The following is an 18,756-nucleotide window of genomic DNA, read 5'->3' on the forward strand; positions in this document are numbered from 1 at the left end:
TCTTGTACAAGAAGGTGAAGTTTTCTGATTATCAAAGCCCATAGATATGTCTGTAGGATGTCAAAGCCAATTGTTGGACTGCCTGTTTTTCAAATTTAGGTCAGAATTTTTCATTCTCAGGGTCTGTTCAGATGTGCTAATAAGCCATTTGGAAACAATATTGATTTTTCTATAGCCAATCTAAATCCAAGTACAGTGTTAAAATCAGATACTTCTCAGAGTCAGGGAGGGTTGTGGTGGTGATGGTGGTGGCGGGAACATAAGGATATTCATCCCCTGAATTTAATCCTATCCAAACATTTTTACAGAAATTTTTAAACTGGATTTTATATACATATATAAAGAAATCTATAATTAGAAATTATAGAAATCTATAATTAAAAATAGAGCACCAGCCCTGAAGTCAGGAGGAACTGAGTTCAAATCTGATCTTAGATACGTAACACTTCCTAGGTCTGTGACTTAATCCCAATGCAAAAAAAGAAAGAAAGAAAGAAAAAGGAAAAAAAAAATCTTTTTCTAGTTAGCCAGGAGACAACTCATAAGAATATCTTTAGAAGAAATTGAATGAGATCCTATACTTTGTGGAATATAATTTTTTTTACTAAGAATATTTGAACTAGAAACTGAGCAACCCAAAAGAAGAATGATTTTGGAACCATATTTTTATTTCAGATAGAATCACTGAAACTTTAACTGAAACCAATTTACTGAACCATTCAAAATAAATTTTTATGTCAGTCCCAAGTTTTGTTAGTGAGGGTAGGAGTAACACCATAAAATAGATAACTTAATCAATAAAAAGAAAGATTGAGCTTCCCAGATGATTTCTGTCTTATCTTCAAAATGACACAGAGGTATATGCCAGATATGCATCCTTATTAGAATCCCTTAGCCCTTGATCACACCACAGTCCCAAACACTACTAGGGGTGGATCAGAACCTAAACCTGAACCAGCTGGAAAAGAAGGTCTTACACTGACCCAGCAGACCCAGTCAAGCCAGACATAATGGCCTTAACACTTAGACAGGTATCTTGTTTACATGCCTGAATGGAAATGAGGTGTTTTAAAGAGTTTGTTTTCCCAGAAGGGCAAACAGAGCACAACGTTTTGGGGAAATGTCTTATTTTTAGTTTAAATAGATTTATTCAAATGAAAGCGACAAAAAACAAAATACAGAAGATAATTTGTCTTCCTTACAGGGAATTTAAATTTTTTTTTATTTATTTATTGAAGAGTGGGATAGGGTGGGAAGCAGAAAGTAACCATCTTTAAATATACATATATTTATATATATCTGTCTTTATGACCTGGCTGAGGTTCTCCTTCAAAATTCTCCAAATAAGCATGTCTTTCATGTACTTGAGAACTTCTGAGGTGAAAACTTTCCACCTTATTGTCTTATTTCATCTGGGTCACCATATTTGTTATGAGAGAACTATCTTCTCTCTTGAGTTCATGTAGTGGGTTAATGCTGCCAAATACATATTCACCATAACAGAAACATGGAGGTAAAAACTTAGGCGGGTTTTGTTTGGTTTTGTTTTTTTATCCTGCTCAAGCATAGATTCAGGTCTCAGAGAATATGGAAACCCCTACTAGGAATCTTACAAGCCCGGTTAAAGGCAAAATGATATCAGACTGATCAAGAAATCATTCATTTACATATTACAGTCTTGTACGTTTCTCTTAAGCCATGCAAGTTAAAGAGAAGATAGATCCATAATCCCATGCTTCTTTCAATGTCATAAAAGTAGAAGAAACTTAGCTAAACCATCATAATTTCATACATTTCCTTAGGAAATGGCCTTTTTGTCCAACGAGCTCTAGAGAAAACTGAGGGAGATTGCAGATTAAATTGCACTTAGAGGATTCACAAATAGTATTTGAATGATGTCGTCAGAGGTGTTCCTACATAGAACGCCCTCCTGTAAGATGGATTGGAACAGAGTCATTCTTCTAATAGTCCAGGCTAGCCATGAGAGCCTGAAGTAGTGTGGTATTGACAGAATAATCACAATGGAACACAAGGAGATGGCAAGAGAGTAAAAAAATAGCCTGTTTTCTATGTGGCAGATTCTAAGAGATGTGTCAATTAAGAATATGATCAAAGTTTAAAGGAAATACAAATGGGGGCTTAAACACTGAGCTTTGAGTGTTAGGACCTGTGGTTGTAGGTTATAGGGGCTAGAGCCGGAAGGACAACTAGAGGTCATTTTGTCTTAACTTAGGCCAGTAAGATCAGGGACTGACCTGGTCAGGTCACGGTGGCCATCGAACTGGGATCTAAATCTAGGCAGATCCCTTGCCTTCACGGCCTTGGCTTCTTCCCTTCCACAAGGCATCTCTCAGGGATGTCTAGGAAGCTGTTGGAAATATGATCATAGAATTTGGGAGAGAGGTCAGGACTCCAGAGGAAGATTTGGGAATGATCTGCTGAGAAGTGATAGTCTACCAGGGGTCCTCAAACTTTTTAAATAGAAGGTCAGTTCACTGTCCCTCAGACTGTTGGAGGGTGGAACTATAGTGAAAACAAAAACTTTGTTTTGTGGGCCTTTAAATAAAGAAACTTCCTAGCCCTGGGTGAGGGGGATAAATGTCCTCAGTTGCTGCATCTGGCCCGCCGGCCGTAGTTTGAGGACCCCTGTAAGCTTTGGGAGGAAAGCCTCGGGGGACACTCATTTGTGAGAGGGTAGATTCCACCCTCCTCCCCTTGAAAGACATTAGAGGATTTATTTTGTTATCTTTCCCGGAGGGCCTTGGGCCTTTCCCTGGAGAGCATCATGTCTCTCGTTTTCTTAGGCACTTATGTTTCCGATGAGGGCTTCATGTCCACTGAAATAGTAGTTGCATGGTAGTCTGATTTTGAGTCAGCACTAAATTATTTTTCCCTTTTTAAATTCAAGCTTCTTATTTTCAAAACACTCATAATTTTCCACATTCACCCCTGCAAAATCTTGTGTTCCAAAATTTTTTCCCTCCCTTTCCCCCACCCCCTCCCCTAGACAGCAAGTAATCCAATATATGCTAAACATGTGCTCTTCTTCCATACACGTTTCCACAATTACCATAGCACTAAATTCTAATTAGATAAAATATGTTATTGTGATCTAAGGTTAACTGCCTTTTGTCACTCTACAAGCAGGGACTTGGCAGTCTATCTTCTGACCAAGCTGTTCAGCCAACCTGCTCGCCACATGTGGTTCCAGATGTTCTAGACTGTGCAGAGTGGGCTGATGGGCTGATGGGAGGTAGAGTGGCCAAGGGAGAAGTTGTCCCATAATCCACTGGACTCCTGAAAGTGTCTTCTTCCTGCCTCTGCCAACAGGTGTGGTGAGGAGACAGCAGTGCCCCCTCTAACCTAAGGGTCCTTGGACTTTCAAACCCAAATTACTCATCATGGTGGTTATTTCACATTACGACAGGATAGATTCTGTTCCATGTACTTAGCTGTACTTTAAACTTTGAGAAACATCATGTCTGAAAAACCTTTTTCATCCTTAGCTATTTTCCTTATGTGGGAAGCAATTCTTCATGAGCACTTATATGGGATTTTTCTATAAAAGCATTTAAGTGTCTTGTGTAGATAAAAAGTCTTTCATGGGCCCAGCAGGACGAGGGCTGCAGCTCTCAGCTTCTGTCTGCAGTCTCCGCCTCCTCCCTCTCCCGCCTGCTCCCTCCGCTAATGGGCAGACCCCCCTGGGCTGTCTGTCAATACCATCCAGATAGCCAGCAGAGAAGTGGACACGGGCTGGTTTTAGCCAGAGGGAATGAGTGTTAACTCTGCCAGTCCCTGGGTGGAAATTTTCCTTTCCAAGTGCACCTGGCGCTTCTTCAGTATCCCACCACTTGCTTGTATATGGTAGGTCCTTTGATGGTAGATGAGGCGTCAGCCATATCTGGGCAGCTCTGTCCAGTCCTGTTGAGGGAGGTTGTTGAGGTGTTTGGCAGGAAGATCTGGGACTTAGAAGGGAGGGAGCCGTGGCGAGAGGACCCTCCTGGCTGGTGGGGGTGGGAGGCAATGAGTGGCAGGATTTCCATGATCTCTCCTCCCTCCTCAAAGAAGTTCCCCCAGGATGGACAGCACGGTAGTTAGTGTAGGTCTCCTGAGCCTGCGTTACGGTTACAGGGATTTTAGCAGCGAGGCTCTCCTCTTGTTCTCTCTAAGTGGGGCCCCCTGAGCAAAGTTGGGCAGGTGGGGTCTTCAGTCCGAGGCTCCCACCTTCGTAGGAACCCGAACCCCTTTCACGCTTGAGCTAAAGAGAATTCCTCTTGTTTCTGCTCCTCTCTCCGTTGCAGGGTAAAGGCAGCAGTAATGCTCACATTGGCGAGCAAATTGAAGAGGGATGAGGGCGTTAAAGGATCCCGTCCGTCTGGCACCACCTCGGACTCCACGCGGCGAGTGTCTGTGAGGGACAAACTGCTCGTTAAAGGTAACCGGTCAGCAGCCATCAAAACACTCCCGCTCACTGGAAGGAAATCAAGGTTAGGGGAGTTTCTTCTACCAGCCGGTCCCTGAAGGAAGGGGCTCGCTGGAGAGTCTGTGTTGAAGACACCAGCAGTTCCTCATTTGGGCTTTGCAGGCAGCAGGGGCCTGGGATCACCCAGAAGCACGGCCTGCCCCAGAGGAGAGAATGGGCAGGATGCTCCAGCTCTAGGTACTGAGGAGGCTGGCTGTGGGCAAGGCTGTCTTACGTTAAATGCCCCGGTCAGTCTTTTTCACTGGAGGCACCTGAGTCCAACCCCCTCATTTGACAGAGGTGGAAAACTGAAGCCTACAAGGGCCCTGACTTGCCTAAGGCCATGCTAGCTGTTCAGTAGCGGATCTAGATTCAAAGTCATTTTCTGTGATTTCAGGTCTTAGGGTTCCCCGTGCTCCACCCTATGGCTCCCCAGAGAAGGCTGTGGGGTGGAGTGTAGGAAGAACCATATGAGTCTTGTCTGTGCCCTTTCTCTCAGCCCCCCAGCCTCTGCTCACTGCTCACCCGGATGTCTGGCTGCTGAGCTGCCTCCTAAGTTCCATCATCCACCCTCTGCTCAGCGAGCTCTAGAGCCTAAATGCTACCTCCAGAACCAGACATCACCTCTGCTCCCTCCTGTAGCTTTGGGGCTCACTCCCCCCAGCCAGGCCTTGCCTCCCTGCGCTCTGTGACCCAGCAGCCATATGTATTCAACCACGGGATGTGCTGCCCTTTGCCTCTGGACGCCCTGCAGCGTGGATCTCCAACGGCTCCTCCTTTCTTCCCCTGGTCTTCCCCTGTTCCCCCAGCACTCCTTCCTCTTGTAGGCTGTCTGTCTGTCTTGTACACGTGGTCTCCTCAGTGAGAAGGGACGTTCCCTGAGGGCGAGGGCTCACTCTTTGTTCTGTTTTACCTCCCTTGGATCTCTGCTTAGCAGAGTATCTTCCACATAGGAAGTGCTTCATAATTGTTTGTTGCCTGATTGAGTTGAGAGACCTTCACTAACTCCCTGCCTGATATCAAGCAAAACACTTTGTCTCTTGGGTCTCATCAGGAAAATGTATTAATTAGACCCTCAAACTCTGGGATCCAAACAGGTTTTAGAGTCAAGTTTGGGAGCATCCCAATCAAAATGAAGTTTGTTAGAAGGGTAACCTAAAGAATCTCCTGAAACTATCCTTGGGTCTGTGCTAGCGGAAGGTGTTTGAGGTGGAGCTAATGCAGAATGTTAGTGGCCGGACTCTTGGAAGTTTGCCCAATTCCAGCACTCGTTCATCCGGCTTCTTTGGGCACCAAGGCCCTCTTGCAGCCCGTGGGACACAAATATGTGAGAATTCCTGCCGCCATTGAGCTTAGAATTGGCAGTTGACTTTTGTGTTTCATATTTTGCTTTGATTAAAAAGGTCTGTTTGCATTTGCTGAACTTGGCCATGGGAAGTAGGGGCTATGCTTGGCCTTTGGGAGCATTGGAGTAGGCACGGAACTTGTGCCCAGACTCGGGGATCTCCTTCTAGAGCAGAGCAGCTCAGGTGGCCGTTGTTGGGGGGTACTCCCCAAGAAGGAGGGCCGTCCCTCTGGGAATAGGGCGCCTTGGGAGGCCCTGGGCCCCTCCTACCACAAGGCTGAAGGATGACTTCTGAGGGTTTTGTAGAGGATGCAGGTTGGGCGTGGTCCCTTCCACTTCTGGGATTGTCTACAGGTCCCTCCACAATTTACAGCTTTGGTTACTGGAAAGCCAATGGAATAAACCTTGCTACTTTCCCTATAGCTGAGTCTCCTAGGTGTTGTGAAACCTAAACTCTGAAATGCTGTTTGGAGCTGGCAGCTTTCCAAGGGTTCGACAGTAAAATTAAGGTGGATTTAGTCCTTATTTTATGCCATGGTCAAGCCAAAGCAGCATCTGGGAGCATTAGCTCTTCGTAGAGCACTTCCATTATGGTGCATCAAGAGGCTAAGCATTCGGTGAAAGGGGTGGGAATCTGCTCGTAGATTCTTAGGGCACCCAAAGTTAAGCATTTGTCCCTTAGACTCTCTTAACATTCATTTGGCTGTAATTCCAAGTGGAAGAAGTTGGGAGGCCCCCCTGCAGCAAGAGCCAGAATTTGACCAGATGTGCTGAGGAGGGCTCTGGTGTGGGTCTCCGAGGTTCTTGCTGGAGCAGAAGAATTGGACTGGCCTATTCGTTTGAGCAGAGATTTCTAAGTTGACACAATTTTCTCATGTGTGGTTCCAGGTTCTTGAGGGCTGTCTGTCTGACGACAGGAGAAAAAATGTGTGTGCTGGGTGCTGTTTCTGTCCTTGTAAAGATGGCCACTTGGGCTTTGGACGGGGACATCCATGGCCCTTTTTTTTTACTTGTTCTGACCCACAGTAGCCCAAGTTAATTGAGTGCCTTCCTAAGTAATTGAGTGCCTTCCTAAGTCTAGCACCTGTATGGGGAACCTCTGGAAGTAGACAAGGCCAAAGGGCTGCCTAAAGAGGAACATTTGGAGCAGGTTAAAGTTTCTGTGCTACTTCGTGGCTGGATCAAGCCCTGGAGTGGCCACAGTTTTACAGTCTGGATAAGATGGGGAGACTTGATCTCAAAATTAATATAATGTGACAGTTTATTTAGAACCCATTTTAGGAGATTTTGCATATTGGGGTGTAAGTAGCCATAATCAGCAAGAATTTCTGTGTCTGCCTTATACCAGTAAGTGCTGGATACACATGAATGAGCCTGATCAAGTGAGATTTCCCAAGAGTCAATTAGTATTTATTAAGTGCCTCTTGTATGTTAAGTGTCAGGTGAGAGTGCCTCAAGGTTCTGGAGAGTCAGCTACATGGGAAATCAAAATCTTGTGTCCGTAGTCTTGATTTTGTAGCTAGCAAATTCTCTAAAATTGAGTTGTGGCCTTGATAATTATAAACTAAATAGCCACTCAATAAGAACAGCCTTTCAGCTATCTCTAGCTTATTTTGAATATTATATTTATTTTATAGAGTACTTATATCTTGAAATTTTTCAAGAATCTTACCTATATGTTTTCTAGAAGGCCAGTGTAATTTGAAGTTTATAATCTGCTATCATAGATAATCAATTGCTATTCAAGTGGACTGTGAGATTTTATCTTTAGTTATGAAAGAAAAAAAATCCATTTTCTTGGAAAAAGGTTTATAAAATTATGTAACGCCCCCCTCCCCTCAAGTGCCTTTCAAAAAACTTTGGCAAGTAGATAAAATCTGACTCTCTTCTTCTTGGCTCTCCAAGATGGCACTGCCAAAAACAAGAAGATTAAGAGATGGACTTATAATGTAATTGAGCTCACTTATGCTTATATTAAATGGACTCTGTGATTCTGGAAATTTTAGACCGCTTGTAAAGAAGGCTAAGGACAGCAGAAAACCTGGAAATCTGATCATATTGATTACTTCAAGAATAAGATCATGGCTGCATCTGAGAAACAGTGTTCCCAAAGCTAGTTAAGATTCCTTACCAAGAAATATCTTTACAAGATCAGTCTGTGTTTGACTTTGTGTGGTTGCATATAACAAGGAGATTTGTGAACTTTGTTATTTCCGGATTAGTCGAGAAAAGAGAGGATCAGGAACTGAAAATTACATGGAGCTTTTTCTTTAGGGCTTTGCATTTTCAAGACTGTTAAAAGAATGAAATATTTTATAATATATTTTGTGAATTTTTTCTCTTTATGAATTATTTAAAAAAAACATTTGAATGTTAACTTAGGCCAGATTTTTTTAAATGATACTTGTAATTTTTTTTATTATGAGGTATAATACAGAAAATGCCCTGCGTTATCTGGAAAGCCCCAAATAGTATTGACATTGATCACTTTTGAAGAATTTGGTGTTATGAAGCTTTAATTCTACTTTGTTAGGACCCTAGTGATACCTGAGATTGGCTTTAATTCTTCCTTTGAAGGGTCCTCTCCTTCCCATTATGGAAATACAGTCTCGAAGGACTGCTCTCTGGGAGTCCCAGATGTGGTCAACCTATGACACAAGGTTTTTAATACTGTTTTGTGCCCACACCCATTCTTTGTCCTCTTTCACCATCACTTGATTGTTAGCATAGTTAGGGTTCCCTTTCTTTTTTTTTTTAATTGAAGTTTTTTATTTTCAAGACATAGGCGAGGATAATTTTTTAACGTTGACCCCTGCAAAACCTTGTGTTCCAATTTTCCTCCCTTTTCCCTCACTCCCTTCCCTAGATGGCAGGTAATCCAATATATGTTAAACATGGTAAAAATATATGTTAAATCCAATATAGGCAAACATATTTATATAATTAAATTGTTTCACAAGAAAAATCAGATCAAAAAGTAAAAAAAGAGAAAAAAATAAAATTCAAGCAAACCACAACAAAAGAAGTGAAAATACTATGTTGTGATCCACACTCAGTTCCCATAGTCCTCTCTCTGGGGGCAGATGGCTCTCTTTATCACAAGATCATTGGAGCTGGTCTGAATCATCTCATTGTTGAAGAGAGCTACATCCATCAGAATTGATCCTCATATAGTATTGTTGTTACCTTGAATAATTATCTCTTGGTCCTGCTCATTTCACTCAGCATCAGTTCCTGTAAGTCTTTCCAGGTCATCTGAAATCCTCCTGCTGGTCATTTCTTACAGAACAATAATATTCTATAACATTCATACACCATCACTTATTCAGCCATTCTCCAGCTGATGAGCATCCACTCAGTTTCCATTTTCTTGCCACCACAAAAAGGGCCGCCACAAACATTTTTGCCCATGTGGGTTCCTTTAGGGTTCCCTTTCTTTTCTAATACTGCAAAGGACCAGATCAAAGTTTCCCCAAGAAAATCTCTTCCTGGAGTTTCATAAAACTTCGTTCTTCATAGGAAAGATTAGCTCACCAGAAGAGAAACTGCCCTATGTACAGGCTAGTAATAATAGCTGGCATTTACATATACTTCAAGTGTTTCAAAGTACTTTCCAAATGTTTTCTTAGAACACTGTTGCCAGGTCACATTTGATGGGAATTAACAACCCCGTTTCCAACTCTGGAACTCTGGTCTATGAACTCTGGTCATAGACCAGAGGAAAGCAAGCATGGCTTGGTGCATGCTAGCTACTGGGGAGAACAATTTCAGAGGTTTCAGAGAAAGGAGACAGATTTCTACGGTATATTCATCCCAGGAAAGAACCTCAAAAATGAAATCTCTGAACACCCAAAGAAATGGTTCTGATGAAAAGAAAAGGAGTGTTGTCTGAATAGACAATTGTGGATTACAGGGAGCTTCCGGCTCAGACTTTTAAAAACATAGAGAAGATGGAAGCAAAAACAAGAAACAGGAGATGAGCACAAAGGAGTGACATGGGGTGTAAGAATAGTGTCAGGAGACCAAGCTCAGAGTAACCCGAGGCTGGAGAAAAGACCCAGAGAGAAAAAAGACTCCTTCAGGTAGATGGAGTCATGATAACGTGACAGAAGGCAAAGCTGCTGAGCTCATCGTTTGCTTGTTTTCTCTGGCAAGGAGAAGAAACATTCTCTGGACTGGGTTGGACTAAGTGAAACTGGCCAAAAGGATATTGATGGCCAGGATAAGGAGGGAGCCAGCGAGCATTTCATTGCCCTTAATGAATTCAGGTCACTAGATGTAGATGAATTACACCCTCTAGTACTGAAATACTTGGCAGATGTGACCCCCTTTTGAAAGATCTTAGAAAACAGGAGTCTTAGCAAAGACGGGAAGGAGAACAAGGTGGCGGCCGGTTTGGGTTAGGTTTGTTTTAAAGAGAGAAGGGAGGTCAGATTATCACAGGCCGCCATTTTGACTTTCTGGTGTCTGACTTGAATTTTAGAAGGGTTTATTGTAGAAATGGTCACTGAAAATCTGGAAAAGGAAATAGAGATTGCAGAGATACTGCATGGCCGCAGCACGAGTTGTTTATGCCCGCCTAAAACTTTCCTTTGGGCTGTCAGATTTGGTGCGTGCAGGAGATGGGAGTTTACCCAGATTTTAGCCAGCTCCTTTGCCACCAAAGTTCCAGTCATATCTCCTTCAGCCACCCCATCCTCACGGTGAGTCTCAAGTCCAGAACTGACTTTCTTCTTGTTGGTTCAATGGCTCAGTTAGATAATAATAGGTGAATTTGGAACTGGTTCAGTGATAGTCCCAGATCACCATGGAACAAAGTTTCCAATGGAGTGTTCCAGACCTTTGCCCTTTGCCATCAGTGACCTGGATGGAGACATGGCAGTATGCTCATTAATAGATTTGCTAATGAAACAAAGCTGGAAGGAATCGCTGACACTGGGTGATTTTTTTCTATTACCACTTTGTCTTCTGGTTCTCATTCTAAGACCTAAGAGATCTGAATAGTTTTTCTTCTAATGTCTATGCTCTTTTTTTGGTCATAGTGTTAGGTGATTTCTTAATTTTTTTCTCCTCAATCTGTTTTCCAAACCAGTTGTTTTTGCTTAGATGTCTTCCATTTTCTTCTATTTTTTTCGGTCCTTTGACATATTGATATTTCTTGTCCTATAGAATTGTTAGCTTCTATTTAGTTCATTTTAATTTTTAGAGATTTTGTTGCTTGGTTAAGTTTCTGTACCTTTTATGTCTAGGTGTTAATTCCCTTCTAGTTCTTGCTTCCAGAGTCCTCATTTCTTTTCATTTTTTCCCTCCGGTACCCTCATTGCATTTATTTTAAAACACTTTTTAACTCTTGCATTATTGCTTCCAGGAATTTAAATTGACTTTATGTCCAAAGTGTGTTTTTTCTTTGAGGCTTTGCTTATAGTACTTGGGAGTCATCCTCTTCTGCCTTTCTGTCACCCTGCTAGGTTTTTATGGTAGGATTGGTGATTTCTTCTTCCTGGCTTCGGGCTTGATATTGGCTCTGCCGTGCTCCTGGAGGGAAGGCTTGGCTGCTCCTGTTTTTGCTTTCCCAGAGTACTGAGAGTTATGATATTCCCGGATCTTGGAGATAGATCCTGCAGGCTTTCAGAATTCCCAGGCTTGATCCAGGCAAAGTCTGGTTGTTGCCGCTTGGAACTTGGCCAGTTCCAGGGCCAGGTTTGGGCCTGAGCAAGAGGAAATCCTCCTGGATTCGACCCCTCCTGGTCATCCGGGAATATCCACGTTCCTCAGGATGTATGTCCCCTTATAGACAGCCAATTCCGTCTGCTTCTGTCAGGTTCTAGTAGTTTATAGCATGTCTGCCAATGGTGGTAACACAGGAGGTGGATTGGCCAAGTCAGCCAAGCTTGACCCTCCCTCTTAAGCTTCCACCATGGCTTTTCCCCTAGATCTCAGGGTTCCTGATGACCTTCCTCCCCTCCCCGACCCGTCATTATGGGTTACAGTCCCTGGGCTCTAGCAGTTGACGCTCTAATGGAGAGACAACAGTACATACCTGGCCACGGTCAAGGTAGACTGGAAGGAAACCTAAGAGGGAACAGTCCCTCTGCTTTGGACAATGCCTTATTTTCGAATAGCTGCTATGATAACGTCGGGTCATTGACATTCAGGAAAGGCCATCTTTAGGGAGCACGTCAGCTTGCTTTGTCCTCCTGCCTTGTGTTACTTCTTTTAGAAATCAAGTTCAGAGTTTTCACCAGCTTAGTATCAAGCTTCTTTGTAATTAGTCCAATGTTCTGAGGTTTTTCAATATTCTAGAAGCCTCTGTCTGTTTGGGACAGATTTTGTCTGAAATTGCATTCATGAACTGGCCCTAACCAGAGTCTTTTTGTTTTCCACAGAGGTTGCAGAGCTTGAAGCCAATTTACCTTGTAAGTACAGAGCTGGACATGACAGTGGCTCGGTAGATGGGCGTTGCGTTCTTTAATCTTGCAGGAGGCCTCCCCGTTACCCGCTCTACCCTTACTTTGGCTTCTGAATTTCCATTGTGAGGGAGGTTCTCCCCACTCCCTCCCTATTTTCTCTAAAGGTAATGCTGCTGCCTTTTGTAAAGAACAAATGAAAACTGAGGTCTTCTGAGGGCGGCCACCGTGATCTCATTAGGCGTAGACATTCTATAAGTCTATACTCCATTCTGGGCTCGGAACAATCATTCCAAATAGAGGGAAGGGCTGGGAGAGGGAAATGGCCTTCTTCCACCTTAGTTCACTTAGTTGTACAAATGTCCACGTTTCAGACTTCCCCTCAGCCTCCGTACACAAACCCAGACAGCTCTTCACATTCTCATTTCAGAAAGGTCACCGTTAGCCATCATTTTTTTGATGGGTGATGTTGACAATGTTTCATTTTAGTTTTAGTTTATAGAATTGTAGCTTTGGTTCCATTTTATTAGCCAATCTAGGAGGAAAAATGAAAACAGATCTTGTCCTTGAAAGAGGATTTGATTCAATCCCCTTACTATTGAAAAGCACACCCAGCTGTCCTTCCTCAGCAGTGGAGACAGATGGGTTTCAGCCTTGCTTCACGAAGTCTTCATCCCCCCAAAACACCCAACGCTAAAAAGAGAGACAGTTTTACCTAAAAGTATTCCTTGCTGACCAGAGTCTCTGTGGCTCAATCTGAGGCAGGACATAAAATGCCAAACGACATGCTTTTGTTGTGAATTTAAAAATCTGTTCACAAATCCCACAAAAACAAGTAAACAATTTCATTTCTTGTTGGAAAAAACAGAAACAAAAATGGCATTGCCAGTAAATGTATCTGGCCTACAGGGTCTCCTGTGTCCCCCTTTACAGACTGATCACCTGGCGGGGGAGAAACTCTTTTTGGCCCGAGAATAAGCTCTCCCAGCTCTGGATCCCATGATTCCGTGACCTAAAACCATCCCTGAAAATGTCGTATCAGCAGATTGACAGATAAAATTGTAGAGAAAAGCTTCATTCAGGCCTAGAGAAACGTAAGTTCACGAACAAGACAAAAATGGAAAATGAACCGCTTTGTTTTTAGCTCCCTCTGCCCCAAAGGCCTCCTTTGATGCCGTGTTGCACTGCGGTGAGGAGATATTTTGGGCTTGGGTAGCGGGCCCTGCCAGAGGAGGGATCTTGAGCTTGAGCCCAGCTCAGCAGGCCATAGGCCCCGAGTCACAAGAGAGCTAGAGTGTGGTTGGATACCGCCCAGAGAGCCAGGCGGGAGGCCGGAGGGCTAGTGGAGCCGTCCGAACACCAGCCCTGGGCCTCTGCTTGGACTCCTCAGAGCACCCGGTGGTGGTGCTCATTTCTAGCTGCTCACAGTTCATGCACATTGAAATATGTGAACGTGAGGATCCACATAGAGAAACAAAGTCACATGAAAGGGATTGCCCACCAGCGGGTTAGCAGTTTGGTCCCCAGCAGGGCCCTCATCCGGGCATTTCAATCCCGTAACCATCAACATTGTCCTGCCGGTACCATGATAACAAGATGCAGATCGGACTAATGAATTGAAGGGCGATTAGCATGCCTTTCATACTTAATGCTGACAAATCCTGTCTGCAAAATGGGGTTCAAGGTGTTAAGGAGAATTTAATACAATTAAAATTCCTGCACAAGTAAATGAGCTCTCTCCAGTATTTTTATATTTTGTGCCTAAGTCATCTAACAGTCTGCTTGTGCTTATTAAAAAATTATGTAGTGATACAAGGACAATCAAAATCCTGATACATTCAGGAAGGGACGAGTGCCATCAAATGAGAGAATTGTCTACCTCAGTGGCTTCTGGGATTCTAGATTCGCCCAGTTTTGCTCCTTTCCTTCCATCATTATTCTTGGGCCTGCTCTCCCAGAGGACACTGATTCTCTTCCTTTTCATGTGCAAATAGCACTTAGCCCAGTGCTCGCACACAGTAGGTACTTAATAGAGGTTTCTTGATTTTTCCGACTGGAGCCTTTATTGTGGCCAGGACCCGGCGTGACTCGGAGCGAGTTTGCCTGTGCCTGTGGCCCGGCCACTCACAGTCCTGCTGTCGGGTGGTTGTGGCCATGGGCCACGGTCCCCACTGCGCTGCTGTCTCCTCTCTGGCTGTCGCACTCTCCTCACAATTGTTCTCTTTTGTAGGTACATGTAAAGTGAATTTTCCTGATCCAAACAAGCTTCACTACTTTCAGCTAACAGTCACCCCAGGTAATGTTTCTGGATAATTTGTAGATCCATACGTGGCGTTATTAGTGGGGCCCTCCCTCCTCTTAGGCTATATATGAGATCTTTCCTGCTTCTGGGATCTCTGCCGGGCTATTGTGGGCATTTAGAGAAGGATGCACATGCAGGAAAGTGTCTAAAAAGGAAAGAGAATTTTTAAAATGGTTAAACTTTGAGAAAACTCTTCCAGGTTTTAGTCATCATCACTTTTTGCAATGATGTAATTTATCTATTTGAATCAGCTTTTGGTATAAATCTCTCTGCTCCCTCATTGACAATGTTTCCTTTGGTTTTTAAAAGTTATTCATGGTGGGCGGCTAACAAACGATGGAAACCAGACATGGTCAAAAAGAATTTTTGCTGTAATCAGATAAAATTTACAAGATAAATTAGTGCAATTTTTTAATGATAGATAATCCTTGTAGCAAAACGATTAAGCATAAACAATAAGCAGGTCACATAAAGAAATAGTATTACTTCTGTCAGAATGTTCTGGGGTTACCTCAGGAGGAGAATGGGGGACTTTGAAGACCTTTGGTAAGATTGGGTTGGGACTCAGCTCTACCCCTTTCCTTCTCCATGGGGGAATACATCATGGGCAAATCATGGCAGGTCCTTACCTGGGTGTCCCAAGAGCCAGGCTTGTCTTGGGGCAGACATAATCAAGACCAAAGGAGGTTTCCCACTCAGCAGGGGGGACAAAGGATGTCCAGATGGGGTCCAGAGCTGGACTTCAATTCAGGTTTCTTGTAAGTTAAGCTCTTACTGTTTTCATTCTCCCTCAAAGCAAGCCGAGGGGTATGATTTTAAGCCCTCCAGTTTCTCCCAGTTACACATTTAGGTTAATCAGTCCCACTTTTGGGAGGATCACAGCAGTTTTTTTTTTTTTTGGGGGGGGTGGCGCGTGGTGGGAGGCAACCCTCACAGCCATTTAGCTAGCTCATTCAATCAATGGATCTGATGGTTATATTTGACTACTGATGATTTTTCCATTTACAAAGCACTTTGTACCCATTAGCTCCTTCATTTCATCCATTAGCCCTGCATGACAGGCAGAGCAATCATTCTCTGCGTTTTTCAGATAAGGAACCTGAGGCTAGGAGACTTGGGGTGCCTTGGCTTGTCAGCGTCCTCGCCTTTGTTGAAATCAGTGCGGTGGTACATTTACTTTTCTGCAGAAGGAGAGCCACCTTTATGGCTGAAAGGATGGATACAATAAGTCCGCACATCTACAATCAGTGCTGGCCAACAGAAGGAGAAGGCAGAGGCTTGAAACCTGGGGCTGTAAATCCTGTAAACCCCCTTATGGGCATCTACCAGGCCTTATCTTTCCAGTTTCTAAGGTCCAGATTTTTGTTACTTGAGACTGACCTGGATTTTGGAACAAAGTTGGAACTGAATGCCTCAGCCTTTACTCAAGTCCCAAACCCTCCATGAGAAGAGATCAATATCCCTTCAGCTTACCCTGATTGGGCCAAATTTAGGTCATGGAAGCATTTGTCCCCCTCCACTGTGTGATCACATTCTTAAAAATTCTTCAGAAACTGTGCTGAACGTGGCACTAGGCAAAGCAAAGGATCCAAAGGAAGGGACACCATGGATGGAACAGACTGTTCCCAGAGCCATCAGAGCCTGCCGGGGTGGAGGGCAGTCTTCTGGCGCCTGAAACCTGGCTGGCCAGGCTCAGGGGTCTATGTGATTGGAGGACAGAGATGCAGTCTGGGACGTTACTTCCTCCAAATACCTTTTTATTTGAGGATTAGAAAGTCATGTTTCATTTACAACCTCACAAGTGTCAGATAAACCACTTTTTAAGTGAGGTTTTTAATCATTTTTAATTAAATATTCATGTGGGATGTTTTAGGAAATTTGGTGAATTTAATGTTTAGCCTTAGGTGTTAAATCTTATTTTCTCCTCAAAGATTTATACTAAAAGCAAAAATATGCCCGTTGCAAGGAGAAAACTAGAATGTTCTTATAAATTTCTCCTGCTTACTGATTGTTCTTGAGACTGGGATGTTAAGAGCAAATTGGAGTGAGAATGAAGAACCCATCCAAGTGATGAGGCAAGTTCAGGGACATCCTGCCTGTGCCTGAAGCTGTCTGATTTCTTGGGTGGAAATATTTTAAAAGAGTTCTGCCACAAAAAGGGATGAAGGGAAATCTGATGAGAAAGGAGATCAGTGTTGTCACCTTTTTAACACAGAGCCCCCTGTATTAAATGGACTCTAGGATAAATGTTTCTGTCTTGTCGATGAGGCTTTGTACACTAAACAGCTGAGAAAAATGATGGGATGGTAAGAGGGCTGGGGTGTGGGAGCAGACTTGGGGGCAGCCAGAAGTGACCTTGAGGTTCAGGGGGTTATGTCAGGATGGAGTCACAATGAGGGGCCCTGCCCGCATCCTGGCTGCTCGCTTGGACTCTCAGCCTGTCTCATCTCCTATTCCCGCTCTTCCTCTTGGGTTTAGACCCTTGTCATTTTGTAGAGAGTAAAACTGGGCCTAAAGCTAAGGCCTTCTTCAGCCTCCATTTCTGGAATCTCAGCCACTGTAATTTCTCACTGGATTGTCCTTAGATCTGGTGACCTTGTGGATGTGTGCGCATGAGTAACTGAGGTCAGGTTTCAGATTTGGGAGGCAATAAATTGTATAGTCCAAGAAATGACTGGCTCACTCACCGCACACCCAGAAGGGCCTTGCCCACAAAGGTTTGCGCCATTCCCAAGTTTCAAAGTATTGTTAAGCCAAATTTATAGAGGAGTTGGAGCAAAAAGAAAGGAAAACTGTTTATTTGCAAAATCAGAATTGATTACCCTATGTGTGAAGGGACTGGGAGTCAAGAAAGCCAGCAACGCAGAGGCAGCTTGCCGTGCCTCTGGGCTTCGGTGCCTCAGTTAAGTCCTCAGCCTTCCTCCATGTGATATGGACATGGCACCAGCCAGGTTCCGGCACTCATATAGGTGGCAATACTATTACCTTTGAATCCAAAGGACAGAGACCATTTCAGCTGTTCCAACTCCTTCTCAGGAGCCACACACAGCTTGTGGAGGAAATGGAATTTAAATTATGGGGCCAAAATGGCAGGGGGTGAGGGAGAGAGATCCGTATTCTCACATGGTAGGAAATGAAGGAAAGAGCCGGGAAGCAGAGAGAAAAATAGCAATGGCCAGACCTCTCTTCCCCAGCAGTGTTGGTCTTCCTCGGGAGTCAGTCACTATGATGGAATCAAGAAGGTCACCTGAAAAATCAGATTGTAAATTTTGAACATGGAGGCTACCAGAGAGCCCACGGTACGCTATATGTCACATGCTTCAGCGGAAGCCTATTATGGAAATGGGATTGGATGACAATTGATTTGTTAAAACTAAAGAAAAGAAAAAGACCTGTTGGGTCTTTATTTGATTTGAAAGGAAAAAAAATAAAACCTCTGCCACTTTGCCAAGACAATAGATATATTGGAACGGGGAGAACCCTTCATTTTATCCAAAGATGGCATCCAGATTTTCAAATTATAGAATTTACGTGATTAACAATTCATCTGTTTGTTCTCACTTGAATCCTCTAATGAAAAATACTTTCAGCTTTGAATATCACGCGCCAGACTGTGTCAACCAGTGTCAAAGAGCTCAAACTGTTGCAAATACTCCAAATAGATGGGGCAGTCCTGGGTATAGTGGTAGGACTTTCAAATGTGGGGAAATAGAGAAAAAGCTAAAAAGAATTGACTTAATTTGGGGGCAGGAAGAAGTTATCCATTCTCTTAAGAGGATTTTACCTGGTAGAATTTGGAGGGAGGGTCCATTGATCCATCAGCAAACATTTTTAAACCTGGGCTAGATGTAGAAGATAAAAAGAGAAAGAATGTCCCTGTCTGCCCTCAGGAGCTTATACTCTACTAAATAAAATGCCGGGTAGGGTGAGCAAGGAGAGCTCTAGGAAGGGCAGAAAGAGACAAACAAGGGGGAATATCAGGGGAAGGCTTCCTGAGAGAGGCAGTGCCCGAGTGAAATCAAGCCCTCCCTTTGAAGATGAGGGAACAGCCCCACGTGCTCCCACAGATGAACAATTCATTCTTTTGAATATTTTCTGAGTATGTATGTGCTGGTTTTATCTTTGAAAGTCAGGGAGAAAATCATTTTAACCAGATTTCTTCAAATGAATGAGGTTGTCATTCTTGGCCTTTTTCTAATGCTTGACTTCCTCGTGTCGTTTTTTTCCAAACATTAATCAT

General features: G+C 43.5%; 1 protein-coding gene across 1 annotated transcript in view; it reads left to right on the forward strand.

The window, feature by feature from the left end:
• Positions 1-18,756, forward strand: part of UBE2F (ubiquitin conjugating enzyme E2 F (putative)) — an 85,620-nt gene that overhangs the window by 23,464 nt on the left and 43,400 nt on the right. The window contains exons 2-4 of the mRNA XM_051999270.1: positions 4,302-4,435; positions 12,194-12,223; positions 14,445-14,510. Coding sequence (XP_051855230.1) covers positions 4,318-4,435; positions 12,194-12,223; positions 14,445-14,510 — 214 coding nt within the window. The 5' untranslated portion in view covers positions 4,302-4,317. The remainder of the gene's footprint in view (positions 1-4,301; positions 4,436-12,193; positions 12,224-14,444; positions 14,511-18,756) is intronic.

This window comes from Antechinus flavipes, chromosome 4, assembly GCF_016432865.1.
Source record: "Antechinus flavipes isolate AdamAnt ecotype Samford, QLD, Australia chromosome 4, AdamAnt_v2, whole genome shotgun sequence".
Taxonomy (NCBI): Eukaryota; Metazoa; Chordata; class Mammalia; order Dasyuromorphia; family Dasyuridae; genus Antechinus; species Antechinus flavipes.